The sequence below is a fragment of the Rhinoraja longicauda genome, chromosome 36 (genome assembly GCF_053455715.1).
Source record: "Rhinoraja longicauda isolate Sanriku21f chromosome 36, sRhiLon1.1, whole genome shotgun sequence".
Lineage (NCBI taxonomy): Eukaryota > Metazoa > Chordata > Chondrichthyes > Rajiformes > Arhynchobatidae > Rhinoraja > Rhinoraja longicauda.
The window spans coordinates 18,247,515-18,271,398 of NC_135988.1; the positions used below are offsets into that span (position 1 = coordinate 18,247,515).

Below are 23,884 nucleotides of genomic sequence, written 5' to 3' on the forward strand. Positions count from 1 at the left end.
TAACACACAAGATTAGACATAATAGCGTAGGAAAGAACTGCAGATACTGGTTTAAATCGGATAGACACAAAATACTGGAGTAACTCAGCAGGACAGGCAGCATCTCTGAAGAGAAGGAATGGGTGACGTTTCGGGTCGAGACCCTTCTTCAGGCTAAAACGTCACCCATTCCTTCTCTCCAGAGATGCTGCCTGTCCGCTGAGTTCCTCCAGCATTTTGTGTCTATAGTAGACATAATAGATTTGCCTGGATAGAAGATTGCCCGAAGATCAGAGAACAAATTATGTTCTAGGACTTGGCTGTCTGGTGAGTTTAGAACTAGAAGCCATTGACTCACAGTGAAGGATCGCCCATTTTGTACTAAGATTCATTATTTTTAAATCCAGAGATGTAACTCTTTGGATGCTGGAGTAACTCAGCAGGTCAGGCAGCATCTCGGGAAACGTCACCCATTCCTTCTCTCCCGAGATGCTGCCTGACCTGCTGAGTTACTCCAGCATTTTGTGAATAAATCGATTTGTACCAGCATCTGCAGTTATTTTCTTATGTAACTCTTTGGAGTTCACCACCCCAGGGGCAGTCGGTGCTCAGTCCTTGAGCAGATTCAAACCGAGATCGATGGGAAGTTGAAGGGAGCTGGGAATGAAGAGAGGACCAGAAGTAGAGAAACCTATCTGGGCACCAGTTTCAAGGCACTGACGGGCGGCCGACTCCTATTGTGACCACTCTGCGCGCTTGCCCCAGACATTTCATGAACAATGTACATGGCCGAAGTAGCCATGCACACAGTCTCGACCCGAAACGTAACTCCAGGGATGCTGCCTGATTCGCAGAATTACACCAGCGTTTTGTGTCCATCTTCAATGTACATGGCTTCCTGAGTCTCTTAGACCTTCTATTGCTACTAGCCATTCAGCAAATAGAAGTCTATGTTTTCAGCCCAACACAATTCCTCGCCAATTGAACTTTTTTTAAGCAGCCACTCACGCACACAGACACCCGCTCTTTGCCGCCGTGATGCTGAGGATGTGGTTTTGACTCCATTATCTTCAAGCGCAAGTGTGGCGCTTGTTCCGCCTTCTTACCTTGAACACTTTGCCAAAGGCTCCATCCCCCAGCTCCCCGACGATCCTCCACACGTCCTCGGGGTCCACGTCTCTCCTCAAGTTCTCAAACTGTTTCACCTTCTTCTTTTCCGGACCCAACTTGAAACGCTTCATGAAACTGAAGAAAGCCATTTGGATCTCGAGGTCGCCCCAGATCCGCCCCGGCGGAGGATCGAGCCGAGAAGGAGACCCAGAGAGATTTCAGCAACAACCGAGGCAACTTGAGCGAAACATCTCTGGCAGGTGTATCTACTCCATGGTCCAAGAGTAATGTTGCGTCCACTTCTGAATTTTCAACAAACCTAGCTGAAACCAGATATGTTTGGAGATAAATATATCAACAAAACATAGTCGTGAATCTCAAGCAGATTTCCGCTTGGAGATGACAGAGAAATATCATCTCCGAGTCCTGGCTGCGCGGTTTGCACGAGTGCTCTGCTCAGCGCAACTGCACATTCGAGCTTGCGGCCGGAAGAGATCAATTCACATCGACAAGTAACGAGCGACGCGTTTCTGACACACGGCTCTTAAAATATGTAGTTCTCCAGAATGAAACTTCATCCCCTCTCCAATGCACGTATTCAACCCCAAACAGCTCAACTTAAAACAAACTGGCAGCAACTCACATTCAAAGAAGTATACTTTAATGATAATAACAGGTTTCCCCCACCCCCACTCCTTTAAGTTGCAATTACTGATGGCCCCTTGCATGCTGCAGTTACATTTGGTGTTCAAGGGTTTTCACACGAATGGCCCCAAAGTTAATGTTCACAAAAGCTGGGCATGTGTATGCAAGGGGCGAGTTGGGTACAATTGGTTCAAAAGTGGTGAAGACCATCACAGGCTTCCATGCAGTCCATCTCCTTGGTGTTTTGCATCAATGGCTGGAAGTATTTTCTATGATGCCTGATTTTGTGGCATTCCCTATTCTCTCCCATGGTTCTATTTGAGGGCTGCATATGCTCTTAAATAAATGCAGTGAATATACCTCCTGAAAGATACAGGACCTTCTGTGCAGGGTATGTGCACAAAATATGCATATGTGCATATATGTGAACGTTTCCAGATGAGAAATGTAAACGTTTACAGGTGAGAAATTTAGATATATGCACAAAATATGCATAAATGCACATATCCACTATGCATTTCTCACCTGTAAACTTTCAAATTACATTTTTAAATCCAACTTAAAGATACAGGGTAGGCACATTAAACAAACATCAGAGGGTTGTTAAACTTCTTTAATTTGATATTATATACACTGGACAGTTAAATCAACTCTAAACAGAACAAAAAGCTGCATGAAGATTTCACGGTACATCTATCAAGTTTACTTTCTTATCACATAAATTCAGTCAAAAGCAATGTAGTTTTTAAATGGAGACACAAGAGACTGCAGATGCTGGAACCTTGAGCAAAAATAATCAAACTGCTGGAGGAACTCAGCGATTCAGGCAGCATATGTGGAGGGAATGGACAGATTAATTTTTGGGTCAGGACCCTTCTTCATACTGATCTGTAAAAGTCTGAAAATAATTCTGACCTGAAATGTCATCTGCCCATTCCATCCGCAGATGCTGCCTGACCCACAGCACTTTGTAGTTTGCATGTAGTTTTTTTAAACTGGCCTGTACCCAGCTGGAGGCTTTTTTAGAAGTGGTAGGGTCAGACATAATGTGGTTCAACTGTGGCAACGGGCAGTGCTGTCACCCAAGTTAGGAGCACCAGGCCCACTCATACAACAGCCCTTGAGCATAGCAAAATTAGCAGCTGATTTAGCTTTTCCATGAAACAAGATATAAATTGTAGAAGGATCATAATTCTTTCAGAATATCACAACAGATTACAAAATGAACTCCTCATCCTAAATGTCCAATTGATTTTGGGTGGTGGGGTAGAACAGCAAACCAAAGACTGAGGTTTGGACAGCAGCAGATCACAACAGTTCAATCAACTACATAATCAGAGCACTTATATTTTATCCAGTCAAGCTGTGCCTACAATGCACTACATGTGGGAAATATTCAAAACATTCTTACTGAGATTCAACAACAGAACTTCATTTTGAGGCAAGTTACAGTAAAACTCAGTTAATCCATGAACCAAATAGTTGGAAGTCACACCAAGAAAGACATAAACTGCTAAGAGTAATTCAGCAGGTCAGGCAGCATCTCTGGAGAAAAAGGATGGGTGACGTTTCGGGTCGGAACCCATCTTCATAAGCTATAGGAGCAGAATCAGGCCATTCGGCCCATCAAATCTACTCTGCCATTCAATCATGGCTGATCTCTTTCTCAACCGCATTCTCCTGCCTTCTCCCTGACACCCGTACGAATCAATTGGAAGTCTTCAGTTGGAAGTCACCTTGGTTTAGCACTGCTCTGCAGGTGAATTGGCTGCATTCCCTCGCAACACACTAGAGCCCAGAACTTTTTGTGTTCGATTATTAATCAAAATAACTTTGATATTCCTGAGAGTCTGCCAATTCAGCACCAGAGTTATAAACACACGGGATTATCTGAGTTTTACTGCATGTACAAATAATAATCCTGGGATAGAAATCTTGGAGGGGGAATTCTAAACCTTGAGTGCCTCCACCCCACACATATCTGCAGCTCTAGCTGCAAAGACACTTCAGGGCATAGGGAAAGGGAAGGGAGGACACTCCTGTAATACTGCTCAATGCTTGGCATCTTTTCTGCTACCACTTACCAGTCTGCTCCTCATTAACCTTCATTGAAATAGGTTTGAGCCAAAAAGGAAACAGTGGATGGACAAATCAGAAAATATTGGGTGCAAGCAGAATCTGCTGGTGCGACTGACAGAGACAAACTGTGCAGCTCAGGCTGGGGAAGGACTGATCCAAGAACAATCCAAACATTACAGAGGGAGGTGTTTATTAATATCTTGTGAAATACAGTGCCATTTCCTGTCTACTATTGTGTGCGATACTTTATACCAAATGTATCAGTGTAGCAGCATTTACATGACATTCTTCAGTCAGGCCTTGTATTTACCACACTTCCTGTGTACACTCCGCTCGGTAAATAACTGATGTCTGAGAGGCAGGTTATTGTGCATTTAAAACTGAGATGCCACTTTATTGACTTCATTTATTAAAGCATATTTTCAGTTATCAGAACCGCTGTCAAGTTAATTTATTTTTTGCAAATGCAGCTGATGTTTGTCCAGACTATTGCACAAATTCCTAAAGCTACATTGAAAATTAACTTTGCTTCTCCCTCCACAGATGCTGCCTGACTTGCCGAGTATTTCCAGCATTCTCTATTGTATTACAAGTATATTTTTCATGTCAGACTCCATTGTTGTTAACCTTGAGCTAAGATTCCTTGCCCTGTTAGGGGGACTGGTGCAGTGCCAAGTTTGTGTTCAGTCACGAATCCCACTGAGGCAATGACTTTGTTGGGGTGACTCTGACCTAGGCGAGTCTGGAAGTAACTTCTCTTTGTGGCAGAGAGCAGCAGACTTTATATTTCCAAAATGCAGATGAATCCATGTTCGTTGATCTCTCTACTTCATGTACTTGATGCACCCTTGCTTCATCCTCTAACTTCAACCTGATTCAGGATCTTTACAGAACGCAAAATGCTGTCTTTCACCTGTGGCAGCTTTCACTTACACTCCTCTTTAAAGCCAAGATTCTGTGACAAAATAACTTCACGTTATCAGTGAAAAGCATGGATGTTATGTACTGCCATTCGCAAACTAGACTGGTTTAGTTAACAGATGAAAAAGGCCACAGACACATTTACAATATCAAAAAAAGTTTGGACAACTATCATCATCAAAGACACAGCACAAATTAAGGGGTGACAGTGAAAGGATCATCTGCTTCACGAGTCTGCTCCCACCGTAACCCTCATGGGTGGCAACAGAGACTGCAGTGGCACAGCAGCACACAGCGTGACTCCGGAGAGTCACGTTACCTCAGCCAGGTCCATCGACGAGGAGACGGGGTGAGAAGAGTGGAGAGGAAGAGAGAGAGAGAGGAATCAGCCAATTCTGCTGGTGGAGGGGGAGAAAAGGAAGGTAGGGGGGAAAGCAGGCAGTGGATGGGAAAAATAGGAAAGGGGAAGGAGGGAAGTTTCTCATGCTGCAGATTCTGCTCACCACCCAACATTAGGTGACAAGGTGACCAGGCATTGGTTACAGAACATAGACAGAAAAAGCTGGAGTAATTCAGTGGATAGTCTAGTGGATGAATCAATAGAACGTGATGGTGCTGGCTCAGCAAGAGTCAGTGTCTAGATGATGTAGTTGAAGCGATTAAATTCTAGTCTACAGCCCCAGAATGATTTTCACTGTACAGCAATAACAGAGTCGAGTGCGTTGTGAAATGTACTGTAGACTCTGAGCCGAGAGGTCGTAACCCCACCCTAGCCGAGAGGTCGTAACCCCACCCTAGCCGTGCTTCCTGTACCTGGACTGTTAACCTTTGCCACTGGTGTGCAGCAGCAGCAGAGGCCACCCTGCCATCAGTTCTCGTTGCCTTTGCTCTAAAGCCTAGGGTCCACAGCTGTGTGAGCTGTCGTCTCTGGTCACTTGAGTGGACTGCACTGGAATATTTGGTTCATTGCAACGGTCCTGCATCGGTGCAGCAACTGCTCCTTAACCGAAAATTATGCTTCAGGGGCAAGGCACGGCTTTACTTTGCTATCGATATTAACGAATCCTTCAGACCCTTGGTCATGCTTGGGATCAGCACTGCATGATCATCCACACATTTAGTGACGCAGGATTCTGCCTTCTGCTTGACGTCCTGCTCTTTCACTCCTGAATCAAAGGCATCCTTTGCCCTGTCGTTGCAGTCCATCATGCACCTCTGCAGACGGTTCTGTAAGGAGAGAGCAACTAGTCAGTCGGAAATACTTTCCCCTCCTTTGCCTACTCGAGAACGGGTGTTCAGTGTTGAGAAATAATCACTCTTATGTATAGACAGACACAAAACGCTGGAGTAATTTAGCAGTCCGACAGCATCTTGAGAAAATGGATGTGACATTCTGGGTTGTGAAAAATCACCTTTCCATTTTCTCCAGAGATGCTGCCTGACCTACTGAGTTACTCCAGCGTTTTGTGCCTATCTATGATATAAACCAGCATCTGCAGTTCCTTTATATTACATGGATAGGAAAAGTTCAGATGGATATGGGGCAAATGGCTTGGATGGGACATCTTGGTAGGCATGGGCAAGTTGGGTCGAAGAGCCTGTTTGCGTGCTGTATGACTCGGTGACTCGTCCATTCAGATACCAGTGTCTAGCTCACCCGGATTGGACAGATGCCAGTGAATATTGTTTCAGAAGGGTCTGTTTGATAGAAAGATACAGCATGGAAACAGGCCCCTCGGCCACCGAGTCCACACTGACCATCGATCACCCGTTCACACTAATTCTATGTTAACATATTTTCTCATCCTACTCAACAGGGGTAATTTAGAGGGCCAATTAACCTGCAAGTCCATGAGATGTGGGAGGAAATGGAGCACCTGAAGGAACCCCATGCGGCACAGAGAGAATGTGCAAACTCCACACAGACATCACTTGAGGTCAGGATCAAACCCAGGTTACTGACACTGCGAGGCAGCAGCTCTACCCGCTGCGCCAATGTGCCGCTATTCCTCTCCTGCTTCCACCTCACCTCTAAAAAAACTACCAGTTCACTGAGTCGAAGTAGCCGACCATTTATTTCAGGAGTATTTGAACATAAGAGGTTGAACTCAGTCTGACTGACGAACTAACTCTTGCCAGTGAAGACGATATGGGACCTAACAAGTAGTGCAGCTCATCATACTGATGTGGTTTCAAACTGACTCAAAGAGAAAAGGTACAGCATAGAAACAACTGCTACTACCAGTCTAACTCTTACCAGTCTGTGCTAACCTTATGGGACCACTACCCAAAATCTGAATGCTCGTATTTTGGCCATATTCCATTATTCTATTTTCCTTCAGCCTCCTGCCCACTGCTACTAATAATGATGGGAGATCTGTTTCAATCAATTGCCTCACAGTATAAGTTGTAGACTGGTAACTCACTCTGGTGTCAAAGTTTTTTTCCTAAGCATTATCTTGATCTCCTCACCCTGGATACCCCCATCATTGTATCAAACTCTTTCTATCTAAACGACCTCATTCAATCATAATTTTCAACTCCCTCGGTCAAATCCCCTTTGCTCTAATGTAAGCAAGCCCCCTTTTCCTTATTTGTGATTCCTCAGGCAGTGAATCCATGCCATATGCTGCCTGTTCCCTTTGGCAGGAGAATGGGGCTAAGGGGGAAAAATTGATCAGCCATGATCAAATGGCGAAGCAGACGCGATGGGCCAAATGGCCTCATTCTGCTCCTGTGTCTTATGGTTATGATTTTTGCAGCCCAATCCACTTGCGATCGTGATCCCACGAATCCTTCCCTTTCACACTGCCCGTCGCTCCCCAAATCCAAAGCAATTTATTTCATTAAGTTAGCCAAACCTCTCCTCCCACAGATGTTACAGAGACATACAACTTCCCGAGTGATCTAACAAACCCGTGCAGAGGTGTCTTGTCCTCACCTGGAACCTCTCCAGCTCTCCGGTGACCGCAGCCTGTGCCTTGGCGAGAGGAGTGTGGCACCGCTCAATACAATGATGAACCTCTTCCATGGACGAGTTGCCATTGTCGCAGCAGTCAGCACTGCACCGGAACATTCTTCCCTGGTGAGGCAATGCAAACACACAGTGATAACATTCACTGATTCCCCACACCGTACATGTACCTCAAGATAGACCCACAAGTAGACGACCCTATGGAAAGGACAGTCATAATCGCTTCGAGTGACCGCTGATTACCTCAGTCTGAAGAAGGGTCTCGACCCGAAACGTCACCCATTCCTTCTCTCCTGAGATGCTGCCTGACCTTCTGAGTTACTCCAGCATTTTGTGAATAAATACCTCAAGGTACATCTCATCTGTTTGGTTTATTATTGTCACTTGTACCGAAGTACAGAGAAAAGCTTTTTGTTGCGTGCTATCCCGTCAACGAAAAGTGGCGTGGTAGAGCTGCTGCCTGACAACGTCAAAGACCCAGGTTTGATCGTGACTACGGGTGCTGTCTTTATGGAGTTTGTTCGTTCTCCCCGTGACCTACATGAGTTTTCTCAGATCTTCGATTTCCTCTCACACTCCAAAGACATAGTTTGTAGGTTAATTGGCTTTGTATAAATGTAAAAAGTTGTCCCTAGTTTGTGTAGGGTAGTGTTAATGTGCAGGCATCGCTGGTAGGTGCGGACTCAGTGGGTCAAAGGACCTGTTTCCGCGCTGTATCTCTAAACTAAACAAAACTATACATGATTACAATCAAGCCATCTACGGCGTACGGATACAGGATAAAGGGAATAACGCTTTGTGAAGAAGAGCATAGTTAGAGTAAGAAATGCGGCTGTTAAAATAAAGATGTAAAAGAGAGGAGCAATTGCAATGAATGATTGCAGATCAACCTCTGGGACCAGCACGCAGTGTTGCCTGGCTTCGGCGCCCTCTATGTGCAAGGCAACTTATTACAAATGCTTCTTTCAACCACCTTGTGGCTTTGCTGTTGACTTGTAAACAACCTTCCCACCTCTCCTCCACCGTGGCTTGACAAATGGGTATTTAATGCAGACACAATAGGCTGCAGATGCTTAAATCTTGTGCAAAAACACCAACTACTGGAGGAACTTAGCGGGTCAGACAACATCTGTGAAGGGAATGGACGGACGACATCCCAGTCTGAAAAAGGTTCCTGACCCCAAATGTCATCTCTCTATTTCCCTCCACAGATAGTCATACGTCATGCAAACAGGCTCTTCGACCCAGCGCGTCCATATTGGCCAAGATGCCCTATCTAAGCTAGTCCCATTTGCTCACTTTTGGCCCACGTGCCTTTAAACCTTTCCTGCCCATGTACCTATCCAAGTGTCTTAAATGTCCAAGTGTCTTGTAGTACCTGACTCAACCACCTCGTCAGGCAGCTCGTCCCACAGACCCACCACAGTTAGGGTGAAAAAGTTGCCCCTGCAACCTGACCTATTGAGTTCCTCTAGTATTCCATGCAAACTGGATGACATCCTTACTCAATGTTAATACACAGAGCTAGGAAGAGGGGGCTGTTCGTTCATTCAATTAATTTATGGTTTGATACTGTTTTTTGCTTCATCTGCCTGACAAAGCCATCAAACAGCTCAGGGCAGGAATGGAACTACAAATTACCCAGTTCGTACATATGCTGAACAAAGGAAAACCCATCTACCCCTCTGCTTCTCTTCCCGACACCTTTCCGAAGTAAACACAGAAACAGGCCCACCACGTTGATGCCAACCATCTACTTTTTTTAAATCCCATTTACCAGGACTTGATCCAAAGCCAGTTTTGGAACTAATTTGACAATTCGACCTGGATCCCATGTGGTCTGTCTAACCTTTTGCACCAAGTGAATCCTTGTCTGGGGGTTTGGTAATGTCCATGTTGGCTACACCAACCACACTGTCCTCACCAATCCATTTTGTTACCTCTTCAAAAACCTCAATAATATAAGTCAGACAGGATCTTCCACTATCTAAATCACGCTGATTATCATTAATTAACACTTTTCAAGTGTAGAAATTCTGTACCTCAAAATTATTTCCAAAAACTTCCATACGTTGGAATTAGACTTACTGGCCTGTATCCCCGCTGCACCATGTAAATTTACAGGTTATACTTATTTCTAAACTGAGATTACAGCACCAAGAGGACAAAGTTTAGACTGGGGCACCATCCGATGCTCAGGACTGACCTTTGTCCTGCTGTGGTATAATGCAACACCGGACTGCTATCATGGTTTTAATTCAGTGTAAATAGAGTTGACGGGGAGCACCATGGGAGAGGGCACCCACTACACCCATGGGAGGCCCCTACCCCCCATCCATGTGAGAGGCCGCTACCCTACCCATGGGAGAGACCTCTACCCCGCCCATGGGAGAGACCCCTACCCCACCCATGGGAGAGGCATCTACTACACCCATGGGAGAGAGCACCAACCCCCCCACCCATGGGGGAGGGCACCTACCCCACCCATGGGAGGCCCCTAACCCCCACCCATGGGAGAGGCCCCTACCCCCCACCCATGAGAGAGGCCGCTACCCCACCCGTGGGAGAGACCCCTACCCCACCCATGGGAGAGGCACCTACTACACCCATGAGTGAGAGAACCTACCACCCCACCCCACCCATGGGAGAGGGCACCTACTGCACCCATGGGAGAGGCCCCTTCCCCACCCATGAGAGAGAGCATCCCCAGCCTCCCCCACCTGTGACAGAGAGCACCTCAGGGTGCCCGCACTGCCCTTTGCCCTCTGTCCCTTTCACCTTGAGCCCGCCGCCTCCGAGCGGCCCCCGCGTCCCGTCCCGTCCCGTCCCCTCCTCCCCGGCCCGGCCCCGCCCCGAACCTGCATCTTGCGGATCTGCTCCTTCTCCAGGCCCTGCACCATGGTGTCGACCGCCCGCTGCAGCCGGCGCTGCTGAGGCTCGGCGCCCGCCATCGCTCCACGCTGCTGCCCTGCCCGGCCCGCGGTCCTCCACCGCCGGCGCCCCCCTCAGCCCGGAGCTGGAGCTGGAGCCGCAGCTAAATGTCCCCACCTCAGGTGAGCATGTCTCAGGATTGTCACCTCAGGTGAGCATGTCTCAGGATTGTCATCTCAGGTGAGCATGTCTCAGGATTGTCACCTCAGGTGAGCATGTCTCAGGATTGTCATCTCAGGTGAGCATGTCTCAGGATTGTCACCTCAGGTGAGCACTCATCTCGCCCTCCCATGGACAAACCAAGCAGGTGCGACCACTGGCTGTATGGTTCAGTCAGTTCGATAAATTCAGTCTGTTCAGTCCTCTCTCCGACGAGAATTCTGCAACCTTTCCATATCTGTCTCCCTCTCCCCTAACTCTCAGTCTCTCGACCCAAAACGTCGCCCATTCCTTCTCAAGTTCACAAGTTATAGGAGTAGAATTAAGCCATTTGGCCCATCGAGGTTACTCCGCCATTCAATCATGGCTGATCTCTGCCTCCTAATCCCATTTTCCTGCCTTCTCCCTGTTAACCCTTGACACATGTTCTAATCAAGAATCTCCAGAGATGCTGCCTGAGTTACACCAGCATTTTGTGTCTATCTTCGGTGTAAACCAGCATCTGCAGTTCCTTCCTGCACGTCAGTTCCATTGCGAAATCTCCTCAAGGTATGCCTACTTTGGAGAAGTTCTCCTCGTCTCTCCGACGAGAGTTCTGCAACCTTTCCATATTTCTATGTCTTTATCTTCCCCAACTCCTAAAGATTCTTAGAGATAGGATTTACTCACATTTAGAAGAGAATGGGCAAATTAGGGACAGTCAACATGGCTATATTCAAGGTAGTCATGTTTTACAAACTAGATTGAGTTTTCTGAGGAGGCAACAAAGTTGATCAATGCAGTGGATGTCTGCATGGACTTTAAGAAGGCATTTGGTCAGGTCCTCGTGCTAAGCTGATTAGGAATATTAGGATGCACTGCATCTATGGTGACTTATTAACATGGATTCAGAAGCGGCTTACTCAAAGAGGGTAGTAGGGGAAGGATCTTACTTTGGCCGCAGTTGTGTGGATCAGGGTTGGGACCTCTGCTGTTTGTGATATATATATATAAATGACTTGGTTGAAAAAGTAGACACATAGACAGCAGAGGCTAGAATCTTGAGGGAAAAAAAAGTGCTGGAGAAACTCAGCAAGTGCTGGAGAAACTCAGTGCTGGAGAAACTCAGGCAGTCTCTGTGGGGGGAAATAGGCAGGCAATAATGAGAAATCTCGGGTATTTCCCCCCCAGCCCCCGGCATTGACTGTCTCTAATGTACCCATGTACCCAGTTTCCCCATCCCACCGCACAGACCTTTCTTCTCCTTTCATCTGTCGAATGGAGGTAGAATCTGAAGATAGGTCCCGACTTGAAACATTGCCTGTCCTACTCTACCTATTCCATTCTCAGTGGTGATTTGTGAATTCCTCAAGGGCAACTTCTTGTTACCTGGCCCACTGAAACACTGTCATGCGTTAAATTACAGGTGCTGCTCCAATCTCCAGAGAAACAAAAACTTTGTGGAAATAAATTTAGTTGTAGTTCAGAACCTGTACACAAGGTGGCATAAGTACTCTTTGCTGCCAAACTGGAGAAGGTTTGTCACCAATATTTAATTCATAGACTTTTAAAAGTTAATCTTTCTTCCTGCTCATTCATATCCACATCCTGACAGCTCCTCGCCTGTGGCATCCCACTTATCTTATATATTCATCTTGGTTTCTCAAATTAAAGATGCACAATAGTTTTTAAAGGCAGGATTGTGTACTCCAACTCTCCAGGAAACTCAGACAAGAGGACCAAGTGGTAGAATTATGAAAGGAAGATTTGGGTTTGATATCAGGAGCATAGAAATGGGAGGATCGCTTCACTCCCTCTTCTATTATATCATTGACACCACGGCGAAGAACAAACACCAACAACTCTACTTCCTCAGAAGGCTAAGGGAATTCAAGGCGGGACCACTGATGGAGTAGAGGGAAAGAATTTTGTCTCCTTTTCACCTCTAGTATTTGTCACTTAATTCAAAGATCTGCATTCAACCCCCCCTTCCCCTCACCTGTGTCCATCTATCACAAGGAAGCATGCCTTCCAGCAGGCAGTGAAGAAAGCCAATGGAATGTTGGCCTTCATAACAAGAGGAGTTGAGTATAGGAGCAAAGAGGTCCTTCTACAGTTGTACAGGGCCCAAGTGAGACCGCACCTGGAGTACTGTGTGCAGTTTTGGTCTCCAAATTTGAGGAAGGATATTCTTGCTATTGAGGGCATGCAGCGTAGGTTTACTAAGTTAATTCCCGGAATGGCGGGACTATCATATGTTGAAAGACTGGAGCGACTAGGCTTGTATACACTGGAATTTAGAAGGATGAGAGGGGATCTTATCGAAACGTATAAGATTATTAAGGGGTTGGACAAGTTAGAGGCAGGAAACATGTTCCCAATGTTGGGGGAGTCCAGAACAAGGGGCCACAGTTTAAGAGTAAGGGGTAGGACATTTAGAACTGAGATGAGGAAAAACATTTTCAGTCAGAGAGTTGTGAATCTGTGGAATTCTCTGCCTCAGAAGGCAGTGGAGGCCAATTCTCTGAATACATTCAAGAGAGAGCTAGATAGAGCTCTGAAGGATAGCGGAGTCAGGGGGTATGGGGAGAAGGCAGGAACGGGGTACTGATTGAGAATGATCAGCCATGATCACATTGAATGGCGGTGCTGACTCGAAGGGCCGAATGGCCTCCTGCTGCACCTATTGTCTATTGTCTATTGTCTATTGTCTATCACTTGCCAGGCTTTGCCCCACCATTACCTCTCTTTTCTAACTTTCTTCCCCCTACTTCATCAATCTAAGGAAGGATCCCAACCTAAAATATCGTCTGTCCATTTTCCTCCATAAATGCTGCCTGACCCACTGACTTCCTCCAGCACTTTGTTTTTTGCTTTGTAACACACTTGACTGTCAGTTCATAAACTGGCTTAAGCTAAGTTTGATGAGTTGAAAGACGCAGGAGAAAAATGTATTGAATATATTTTCAAAGGCATTAACTGAATTTGCTGAATTTCTTGAACAGTTTCTGAGCTGGAAAGAACAGAGAGAAGATTTACAAGGGTGTTGTCAGGGCTTGAGGGTCTGAGCTATCGGGAGAGGTTGAGTAGGCTGGGACTCTATTCCTTGGAGCGCAGGAGGATGAGGGGTGATCTTATAGAGGTGTATAAAATCATGAGAGGAATAGATCGGGCAGCTGCACGGAGTCTCTTGCCCAGAGTAGGTGAATCAAGGAAGGTGGACATAGGTTTAAGGTGAAGGGAAAAAGAGTAGGTGGACATAGGTTTAAGGTGAAGGGGAAAAGATTTAATAGAAATCTGAGGGGTAACTTTTTCACACAGGTGGTGGGTGTGTGGAAGAAGCTGCCAGAGGAGGTAGAGGCAGAGACGACCTCAACATGAAAGCAACAGTTAGACAGGTACACGGAAAGGACATTTTTGGAGGGATTTGGACCAAACGCGGACAGGTGGGACTAGTGTAGCTGGGACATGTTGGCTGGTGTGGGCAAGTTGGGCTGAAGGGCCTGTCTCCACGCTGTATCACTCTACGAGTCAATGGCACTCTTTGAATGTTCAATTTTGTGCATCATATTATCAAGCACTTGAAAATAATTGCATTCAAGATAAATGGAGAAACATAGTCACATAAATTATATCACAGCACTCTCTTACCATGAGTCATATTTTATTGCAAACTCTGGCCAGAAATAATGCCCTTTTTATTTCACAAAATGCTGGAGTAACTCAGCAGGTCAAGCAGCATCTCAATAGACAATAGACAATAGACAATAGGTGCAGGAGTAGGCCATTCAGCCCTTCGAGCCAGCACCGCCATTCAATGCGATCATGGCTGATCACTCTCAATCAGTACCCCGTTCCTGCCTTCTCCCCATACCCCCTCACTCTGCTATCCTTAAGAGCTCTATCCAGCTCTCTCTTGAAAGCATCCAACAAACTGGCCTCCACTGCCTTCTGAGGCAGAGAATTCCACACCTTCACCACTCTCTGACTGAAAAAGTTCTTCCTCATCTCCGTTCTAAATGGCCTACCCCTTATTCTTAAACTGTGGCCCCTTGTTCTGGACTCCCCCAACATTGGGAACATGTTTCCTGCCTCTACTGTGTCCAATCCCCTAATTATCTTATATGTTTCAATAAGATCCCCCCTCATCCTTCTAAATTCCAGTGTATACAAGCCTAATTGCTCCAGCCTTTCAACATACGACAGTCCTGCCATTCCGGGAATTAACCTAGTGAACCTACGCTGCACGCCCTCAATAGCAAGAATATCCTTCCTCAAATTTGGAGACCAAAACTGCACACAGTACTCCAGGTGCAGTCTCACCAGGGCCCGGTACAACTGCAGAAGGACCTCTTTGCTCCTATACTCAACTCCTCTTGTTATGAAGGCCAACATTCCATTGGCTTTCTTCACTGCCTGCTGTACCTGCATGCTTCCTTTCAGTGACTGATGCACTAGGACACCCAGATCTCATTGTACGTCCCCTGTTCCTAACTTGACACCATTCAAATAATAATCTGCCTTTCTATTCTTACTTCCAAAGTGAATAACCTTACACTTATCTACATTAAACTGCATCTGCCATGTATCCGCCCACTCACACAACCTGTCCAAGTCACCCTGCAGCCTTATTGCATCTTCCTCACAATTCACACTACCCCCCAGCTTAGTATCATCTGCAAATTTGCTAATGGTACTTTTAATCCTTTCATCTAAGTCATTAATGTATATCGTAAATAGCTGGGGTCCCAGCACCGAACCTTGCGGTACCCCACTGGTCACTGCCTGCCATTCCGAAAGGGACCCATTTATCCCCACTCTTTGCTTTCTGTCTGTCAACCAATTTTCTATCCATGTCAGTACCCTACCCCCAATACCATGTGCTCTAATTTTGCCCACTAATCTCCTATGTGGGACCTTGTCGAAGGCTTTCTGAAAGTCGAGGTACACCACATCCACTGACTCTCCCCTGTCAATTTTCCTAGTTACATCCTCAAAAAATTCCAGTAGATTTGTCAAGCATGATTTCCCCTTCGTAAATCCATGCTGACTCGGAATGATCCTGTTACTGCTATCCAAATGCTCAGCAATTTCGTCTTTTATAATTGACTCCAGCATCTTCCCCACCACTAATGTCAGACTAACTGGTCTATAATTACCCGTTTTCTCTCTCCCTCCTTTCTTAAAAAGTGGGATAACATTTGCTATCCTCCAATCCACAGGAACTGTGATCCTGAATCTATAGAACATTGAAAAATGATCTCCAATGCTTCCACTATTTCTAGAGCCACCTCCTTAAGTACCCTGGGATGCAGACCATCAGGCCCTGGGGATTTATCAGCCCCATCAGTCTACCCAAAACCATTTCCTGCCTAATGTGGATTTCCTTCAGTTCCTCCATCACCCTAGGTTCTCCGGCCCCTAGAACATTTGGGAGATTGTGTGTATCTTCCTCAGTGAAGACAGATCCAAAGTAACGGTTTAACTCGTCTGCCATTTCTTTGTTCCCCATAATAAATTCCCCAGCTTCTGTCTTCAAGGGACCCACATTTGCCTTGACTATTTTTTTCCTCTTCACGTACCTAAAAAAACTTTTGCTATCCTCCTTTATATTATTGGCTAGTTTACCCTCGTACCTCATCTTTTCTCCCCGTATTGCCTTTTTAGTTAACTTTTGTTGCTCTTTAAAAGAGTCCCAATCCTCTGTCTTCCCACTCTTCTTTGCTATGTTATACTTCCTCTCCTTAATTTTTATGCTGTCCTTGACTTCCCTTGTCAGCCACAGGTGTCTCTTACTCCCCTTAGAGTCTTTCCGCCTCTTTGGGATAAATTGGTCCTGCAACCTCTGCATTATTTCCAGGAATACCTGCCATTGCTGTTCTACCATCTTCCCTGCTAGGGCCTCCTTCCAGTCAATTTTGGTCAGCTCCCGCCTCATGCCTCTGTAATCCCCTTTGCTATACTGTAATACTGACACTTCCGATTTTCCCTTCTGCCTTTCCATTTGCAGAGTAAAACTTATCATGTTGTGATCACTGCCTCCTAATGGCTCTTTTACCTCTAGTCCCCTTATCAGATCACGATCACTACACAACACTAAATCCAGAATTGCCTTCTCCCTGGTAGGCTCCAGTACAAGCTGTTCTAAGAATCCATCTCGAAGGCACTCTACAAACTCTCTTTCCTGGGGTCCATTTCCAACCTGATTTTCCCAGTCTACCTGCATGTTGAAATCTCCCATAACCACCGTAGCATTACATTTGTGACACGCCAATTTTATCTCCTGATTCAACTTGCACCCTATGTCGAGGCTACTGTTTGGGGGCCTATAGATAACTCCCATTAGGGTATTTTTACCCTTACAATTCCTCATTTCTATCCATACTGATTCAACATCTCCTGATTCTATGTCACCCCTTGCAAGGGAATGAATATCATTCCTTACCAGCAGAGCAACCCCACCCCCTCTTCCCACCTGTCTGTCTTTTCTATACGTTGTGTACCCCTGAATATTCAGTTCCCAGCCCTGGTCCTCTTGTAGCCATGTCTCAGTGATCCCTACAACATCATACTCGCCCATGACTAACTGAGCCTCAAGCTCATCCACTTTATTTTTTATACTACGCGCATTTAAGTACAACACTTTAACTTCTGTATTTACCTCCCCTCTCACATCGGTCACAAATGGCCCTGCCCTTAATTTCTTTTCCCCTCTAGAACTTCTGTTCCCATTCTTCCGAGAGTCTTCTGCAATATCTCCTGTATTCCCTTTAACCTCATCTTCATATTCACAATTTGTTAACCCCTCCCCCCCACTACTTAGTTTAAAGCCACAGGTGTCGCACTAGCAAACCTGCCTGCCAGAATGTTTGTCCCCCTGCTGTTAAGATGTAACCCGTCCCTTTTGTACAAGTCACCCCTAGCCCAGAAGAGATCCCAGTGGTCCAGAAATCTAAATCCCTGCTCTCTGCACCAGCCCATCAGCCATAAATTCATACCCTCTATCTCTCTGTTCCTGGCCTCACCAGCACGAGGTACCGGTAGCAGTCCAGAGATAACCACCTTCGACGTCCTACTTCTCAGTCTTTTTCCTAACTCTCTAAACTCCCGCTGTAGCACCTCCTTCCTCTTCCGCCCGACGTCATTCGTGCCCACGTGCACAACGACTTCAGGTTGATCGCCTTCCCTCACTAGGATTTTCTGAAGCTGGTCCGTGATGTGCCGAACCCTGGCACCAGAGAGGCAACAGACCATCCTCAAGTCCCTCCTGCTGCCACAGAATCTTCTGTCCGTCCCTCGGACGATGGAGTCACCCACCACTACGGCTCTTCCTGACTTCGGTCTCCCTGAAGATCTCAGACTGAAGAAGGGTCTCGACCCGAAACGTCACCCATTCCTTCTCTCCTGAGATGCTGCCTAACCTGCTGAGTTACTCCGGCATTTTGTGAAATAAATACCTTCGATTTGTACCAGCATCTGCAGTTATTTTTTTACTCTAGAAATAATGCCCTGATGTGTCATGTGTACTCCCGCATGACTTTGATAGTCATTGTACATTATTTTGATTATTTTTGATGCTTGCAAATATTTTTATTCTCCCAGTCTGGCTCATATTTTTAATTTCCTATTCCTCAGATCTGCAAGTGCCTTATACCTAGGCAACTGGGTGTGCATTTACAGTTTCCGTTCTTTGAAATGAATAATTGAAGAGCCTAGTGTTTCATTGATAGTTGTGGCACAGAAGGTTGGTATGGCTTGGTAGCACTGTGTAAGGTTTGGTAGTGTTACAGAGTATGCTGGCATCACATAATGTGGTGGAAAAGTGTAGGGTCTGTGGCATTGTGCTAGGGATGGGTAACATAGTGTAGGGTCTGGTGTATTGGGTCTTCTAACATTATGTAGAGTATGGTAGTGCAGAGTATAGTAGTCTGTTAGCATATTGTAGATGGGGTCTTTAACATGGTGTGGAGTGTCTGATAGCCAGTTATAAGTTATTTCGTGATAGGAACAGAATTAGGCCATTCGGCCCATCAAGACTACTCTGCCATTCAATCATGGCTGATCTAACTCTCCACCCCAACCCCATTCTCCTGCCTTCTCCCCATAACCCCTGACTCCCTTAGTAATCAAGAATCTATCTACTTCTGCCTTAAAAATATCCATTTATTTGGCCTCCACAGCCTTCTGTGGCAACAAATTCCATCGATTCACCAACCTCAGGCTAAATAAATTCTTTCTCATCTCCTTGCTAAAGGAACGTCCTTTTATTCTGAGGCTGTGCCCTCTGGTACTGGACTCTCTCACTAGTGGAAACATCCTCACCACGTTCACTGTTTCCAAGCCTTTCACTATTCAGTAAGTTTCAATGAGGTCCTGCCTCATCCTACTAAACTCCAGCGAGGACATGCCCAGCACTGTCTAACGTTCATCATATGTTAACCCACTCATTCCTGGGCTCATTCTCCTAAACCTCCTCTGGACCCTCTCCAATAGCGAGCACACCCTTCTTCAGATATGGGGATTCATGGAATGGTGCCATGTCTGGTGTAGAGTCGAGGGTTTAGTTGAGTGTGGGATCTGGTAGTGTGGTGTAATATAGTGTCTGTTAGTGTGGTGTTGAATCTGATAACATGGTCTAGGGTCTGGTACTGTATGGAGGGTCTGTCAGTGCAGTACTTCTACTTCGGGTAGCATGGTGGCGCAGTGGTAGAGTTGCTGCCTCACAGTGCCAGACTCCCGGGTCCCGGGTTCGATCCTGACTATGGGCGCTGTCTGTACGGAATTTGTACGTTCTCCCTGTGGGTTTTCTCTGAGATCTTCGGTTTCCTCCCACATTCCAAAGACGTACAGGTTTGTAGGTTAATTGGCTTGGTATAAAATGTTAATTGTTCCTAGTAGGATAGGGTTAGTGTAGGGGAATAACTGGTCAGTGCGGACTCGGTGGGCCGAAGGGCCTGTTTACGCGTTGTATCTATCAACTAAACTGAATTTCCTTGCACCAGAGTTGCCGTGGACGGCTCCATTGGCGATCGCAGAAGGTTAGTGTGTTTTCCAAGGGCATGGAAGGTTCACAGCCGCCGACATTCCCCTCCACCTTCCTTGGATTCAACGGGTACGGAGAGGGGTGGACAGGACAAAGGGAACGCCCTCGACAGGATTAAGCCTGGTGATTCCAATGTTTATGAAACCACCTGGTGAACATATCAATGAGCGCAGTTGGGAAAAGGCGAAACAAAGAGAAGATAAACCAGTGAAATGTAGGTCTGAGATGTTTCTGAAACCTGAGACCAAAACTGATGCGAGGGAAATGTCCAGCAGATCACAACGTATCCCTGGAGAGAAAACAAGGGAGTCGATATTTCAGATGAATAACCTTCTGGCTAGTCCTGATACAAACTGGAAAACTGAGCACTCTGCAGTCAGGTTTATTTCTGAGTCCATAGTGCAGTGCGTGTGGTTGGAAAATGAGGTGCCATTCTTCAAGCTTCCCATTAGACCTTTTTGGAACCATGTTGGAGACCACAGAGGTATAGTTCAGAGTGAGTCGTTATTGAGGGCTATTGAGGGCGTGCAGCGTTGGTTTACTAGGTCAATTCCCGGAATGGCGGGACTGTCATATGTTGAAAGACTGGAGCGACTAGGCTTGTATACACTGGAATTTAGAAGGATGAGAGGAGATCTTATTGAAACGTATAAGATTATTAAGGGGTTGGACACGTTAGAGGCAGGAAACATGTTCCCAGTGTTGGGGGAGTCCAGAACAAGGCGCCACAGTTTAAGAGTAAGGGGCAGGCCATTTAGAACTGAGATGAGGAAAAACTTTTTCAGTCAGAGAGTTGTGAATCTGTGGAATTCTCTGCCTCAGAAGGCAGTGTAGGCCAATTCTCTGAATGCATTCAAGAGAGAGCTAGATGGAGCTCTTAAGGATAGCTGAGTCAGGGGGTATGGGGAGAAGGCAGGAACGGGGTACTGATTGAGAATGATCAGCCATGATCACATTGAATGGCGGTGCTGGCTCGAAGGGCCGAATGGCCTCCTCCTGCACCCATTGTCTATTGTCTATTGTCTATTGAGACGGGCCGGCCACTGGGCGTTCAGGGTCAATGTTTTGAAGTGAAAGGGTTTCCTTGTTAATATTTTTCTTCACTCAACCATTTTTCATTGACATATTCTGGCACGCAGAATCTTTCCCTCAGCCACCTGTTAGCTGCGTGCCCTTGAATTCTGAATGGAATCGGCGCCTATTGTTCTTCTGTCCATTTGACAAGGGGAGAAAATGCAAGGATATTTATCAAGACTGTCAAAATATGAAACCTGGCCGATCTTTCTTTCAAAATACCGCATTGCAGCTGTGTTGTGCAATTTGTGCAACAAGAAAGTGTGTGTTGGCAGAATAATAGAGCCTAATCATACCAGCTATTGTGATACCAGGACTGCAGTTCAATTAACAATATATTCCTTTATTTGTCCCACACCGGGGAAATTTATAGTTATTAAATTTACAATTTAATGTTATTGCACAAAGATAGGGTTGCCAACTTCCTCACTCCCAGATATGGGACAAAGGGTGACGTCACCGCCCCGCGCCCCACGTGACCTCACCCAGCCAGCGGCCACATGCTCCCGCTCCACCAATGGCGGCCGCTGGCTTGGTGAGGTCACGCAGGGCACGGGGCGGTGACGTCACCCTTTGAGGTCACGTGGGGCGCGGGGCGGTGACGTCACCCTTTGAGGTCACGTGGGGCGCGGGGCGGTGACGTCACCCTTTGTCCCTTATTTGGGAGTGAGGAAGTTGGCAACCCTACTAATACGGGACAAGGGCGGTCCCGTACGGGACAAACTAATTTCGCCCAAAATACCAGATGTCCCTGCTAATACGGGACAGTTGGCAACCCTGCACATAGACTAGTTTGCGTCTTGACACCTGGAGCTGCCCTACTTGGAAGATCTAATGAACAATATTATTCGGTACCCAGTTCTCTCTCGATCCACAATAACATTATTTGATGCATTTCTTGGTCTATTTATATTGAAACTGCTCATGGATTTTTGCTTATTTATTTCTGACGGCTGACAAGATCACTTCAACTGTTTCAGATCCGATGACTAAATTCTGTATTACAAACCGCAGCAGTGCAATAAAATATCTCCCCTCTTTGGAGCTATCGGCAGCCCATCCATGTGATTGATGACAAGTTGACAATTAAAGGTGAATCTCTTTAGAGCGCGGTGAGCTGAATTTTGTTTGATCTACTGTGGCGGCTTGCTTCAGCATCAATTTCCGAGGACAGAAACATTTTAATTAAGTCTTAATTTAGTCTGATAATAACTACCATGCAAACGATTGCTTTGCAAATCTCCATGGTAACAAATGGATAATTGTTGTAAAGTAGGAAACATTTTAGTGCCCTTTGACCACTATTTGTAAGTAAGGGAGTGAAAAATTACTGTTATTTATGCAACGCTATATGGCAATTGTAATGCACATTTGTACTGCCTGTTGTACAGATTTACACCTGCACCTTTAGAAATGCACTTCTTTTTCTTAAGCCCTTGGCTCCTCTAGGGAGCATAGGCAATTGACAAATGTCCTCCACCTCACTCGGTTGTTGGTGGTTCTTTCGTGATCTCCCCAGTTGAGCCCACTCCCAGACATTTCTGCCTGGACACCTCTTCTCCAGCTGTTCCTGGGGCGACCGCTTTTCCTTTTTCCTTGGGGGTTCCATTTCAGGGCTTGGCGGGTGATGTTTGTGGCAGGTTTTCTGAGGGTGTGTCCAATCCAACTCCATTTTCTCTTTCAAATTTGTAAGTCAATAGGATCCTGGCTTGTTCTTTTCCACAGGTCCACATTGCTTACTTTGTCTCTCCTCCAGATGTTTAATATTCTCCTGAGACAGGTGTTAATGAATGTTTGCAGCCTGTTTGTTGTGTGTTTTGTTGTTTTCCATCTCTCTGATCCATACAGCATTACCTGCTTGACATTTGAATTAAAGATGCGTATCTTGGTGTTGATTGAGATGTATTTTGAGTTCCAGATCTTCCTGAGCATGTTAACCACCACCCTAGCCTTATTGATTCTGTTTTTTAATGTCTGCATCTGCCCCTCCTGTGGTAACATTAGAAATGCTACACTCCAACAATTGCCCTGATTTCTACAGAGAATCTGTGATTCCATCTGCCGCCCTTTAATAAAGTGTGATTATTTTGCTTACATTGCAAAGGATTAAAGGGGAGATTTCATCCAGCTGTTAAAAAGCCAATGGGGAGAGTATTTTTCTGCTGGTAGGATAATCATTTCCCATCAGATGCAGATTTAGGGTGATTATGGAAGAAGCAGAAGGAGAGAATAATTGTTTTGAACACTGTGAGATATTGCGATCCCAATTGACTGGTTGATTTGGAGCTTTCAAAGGGAAATTGGATAAACCTTTGGTGGATAGGTTGCAGGTCCATGGAGAAACAGCAAGGAAGTAGGACTGATACAATACAATACAACACAATACAATATATCTTTATTGTCATTGTACAAGGGGTACAATGAGGTTGGGAATGCGCCTCCCATACGATGCAATAAATTAATTAGCTAGTCAGTATTAATTTAAACAACCCAATGAAACAAATTGTAACAGTTTTAAAACAGAATAAAGTGCAAGTAGATCTGTGCCGGATCACTGTGCGATGTGACCATCCGGCTCAGCAGGACCGGTTCATAGCAGCTATGGCCCTGGGGATGAAGCTGTTCCTGAGTCTGGAGGTGCGGGCGTAGAAGGCCTTGTATCGTCTGCCTGATGGAAGGAGTCCGAACAGACTGTTGCAGGGGTGTGAAGAGTCTTTGTGGATGCTGGTGGCTTTTCTGAGGCATCGTGTGTTGTAGATGCCCTCCAAGACTGGTAGCTGTGTTCCGATGGTCCTCTGAGCTCTATGGACTACCCGCTGAAGAGCTTTCCTCTCTGCCTCCGTGCAGCTGAGGTACCACACAGGGATGCCATGTGTTAGGATGCTCTCTATGGTGCAGCGGTAGAATGTCGTCAGCAGCTGTTGGGGTAGACCAGACTTCTTCAGTGTTCTTAGGTAGAACAGTCGTTGCTGTGCCTTCTTGACCAGCGC

General features: G+C 45.9%; 2 protein-coding genes across 2 annotated transcripts in view; both read right to left on the reverse strand.

The window, feature by feature from the left end:
• Positions 1-1,238, reverse strand: part of LOC144610168 (STE20-like serine/threonine-protein kinase) — a 32,116-nt gene extending 30,878 nt beyond the window's left edge. The window contains exon 1 of the mRNA XM_078428718.1: positions 1,086-1,238. Within this exon, the coding sequence (XP_078284844.1) occupies positions 1,086-1,238 (153 nt within the window). The remainder of the gene's footprint in view (positions 1-1,085) is intronic.
• Positions 1,239-2,338: 1,100 nt separating this feature from the next.
• fam136a (family with sequence similarity 136 member A) lies at positions 2,339-10,685 on the reverse strand. Its single transcript, XM_078428944.1, has 3 exons — positions 10,567-10,685; positions 7,676-7,816; positions 2,339-5,961 (listed from the first exon to the last, which is right to left on the reverse strand). Exons 1-3 carry the CDS (start codon positions 10,657-10,659, stop codon positions 5,773-5,775), a joined length of 423 nt encoding a protein of 140 aa, XP_078285070.1. The 5' UTR covers positions 10,660-10,685; the 3' UTR covers positions 2,339-5,772.
• Positions 10,686-23,884: the final 13,199 nt, after the last annotated feature.

Excerpts from the sequence above, each read along its gene's own strand:
- fam136a (XM_078428944.1), bottom strand. The coding sequence starts at position 10,659 with ATGGCGGGCGCCGAGCCTCAGCAGCGCCGGCTGCAGCGGGCGGTCGAC. Across the intron at positions 7,817-10,566 it reads AGCAGATCCGCAAGATGCAG|GGAAGAATGTTCCGGTGCAG; the intron begins GTTCGGGGCGGG and ends TTGCCTCACCAG. Across the intron at positions 5,962-7,675 it reads GAGAGCTGGAGAGGTTCCAG|AACCGTCTGCAGAGGTGCAT; the intron begins GTGAGGACAAGA and ends CTCTCCTTACAG.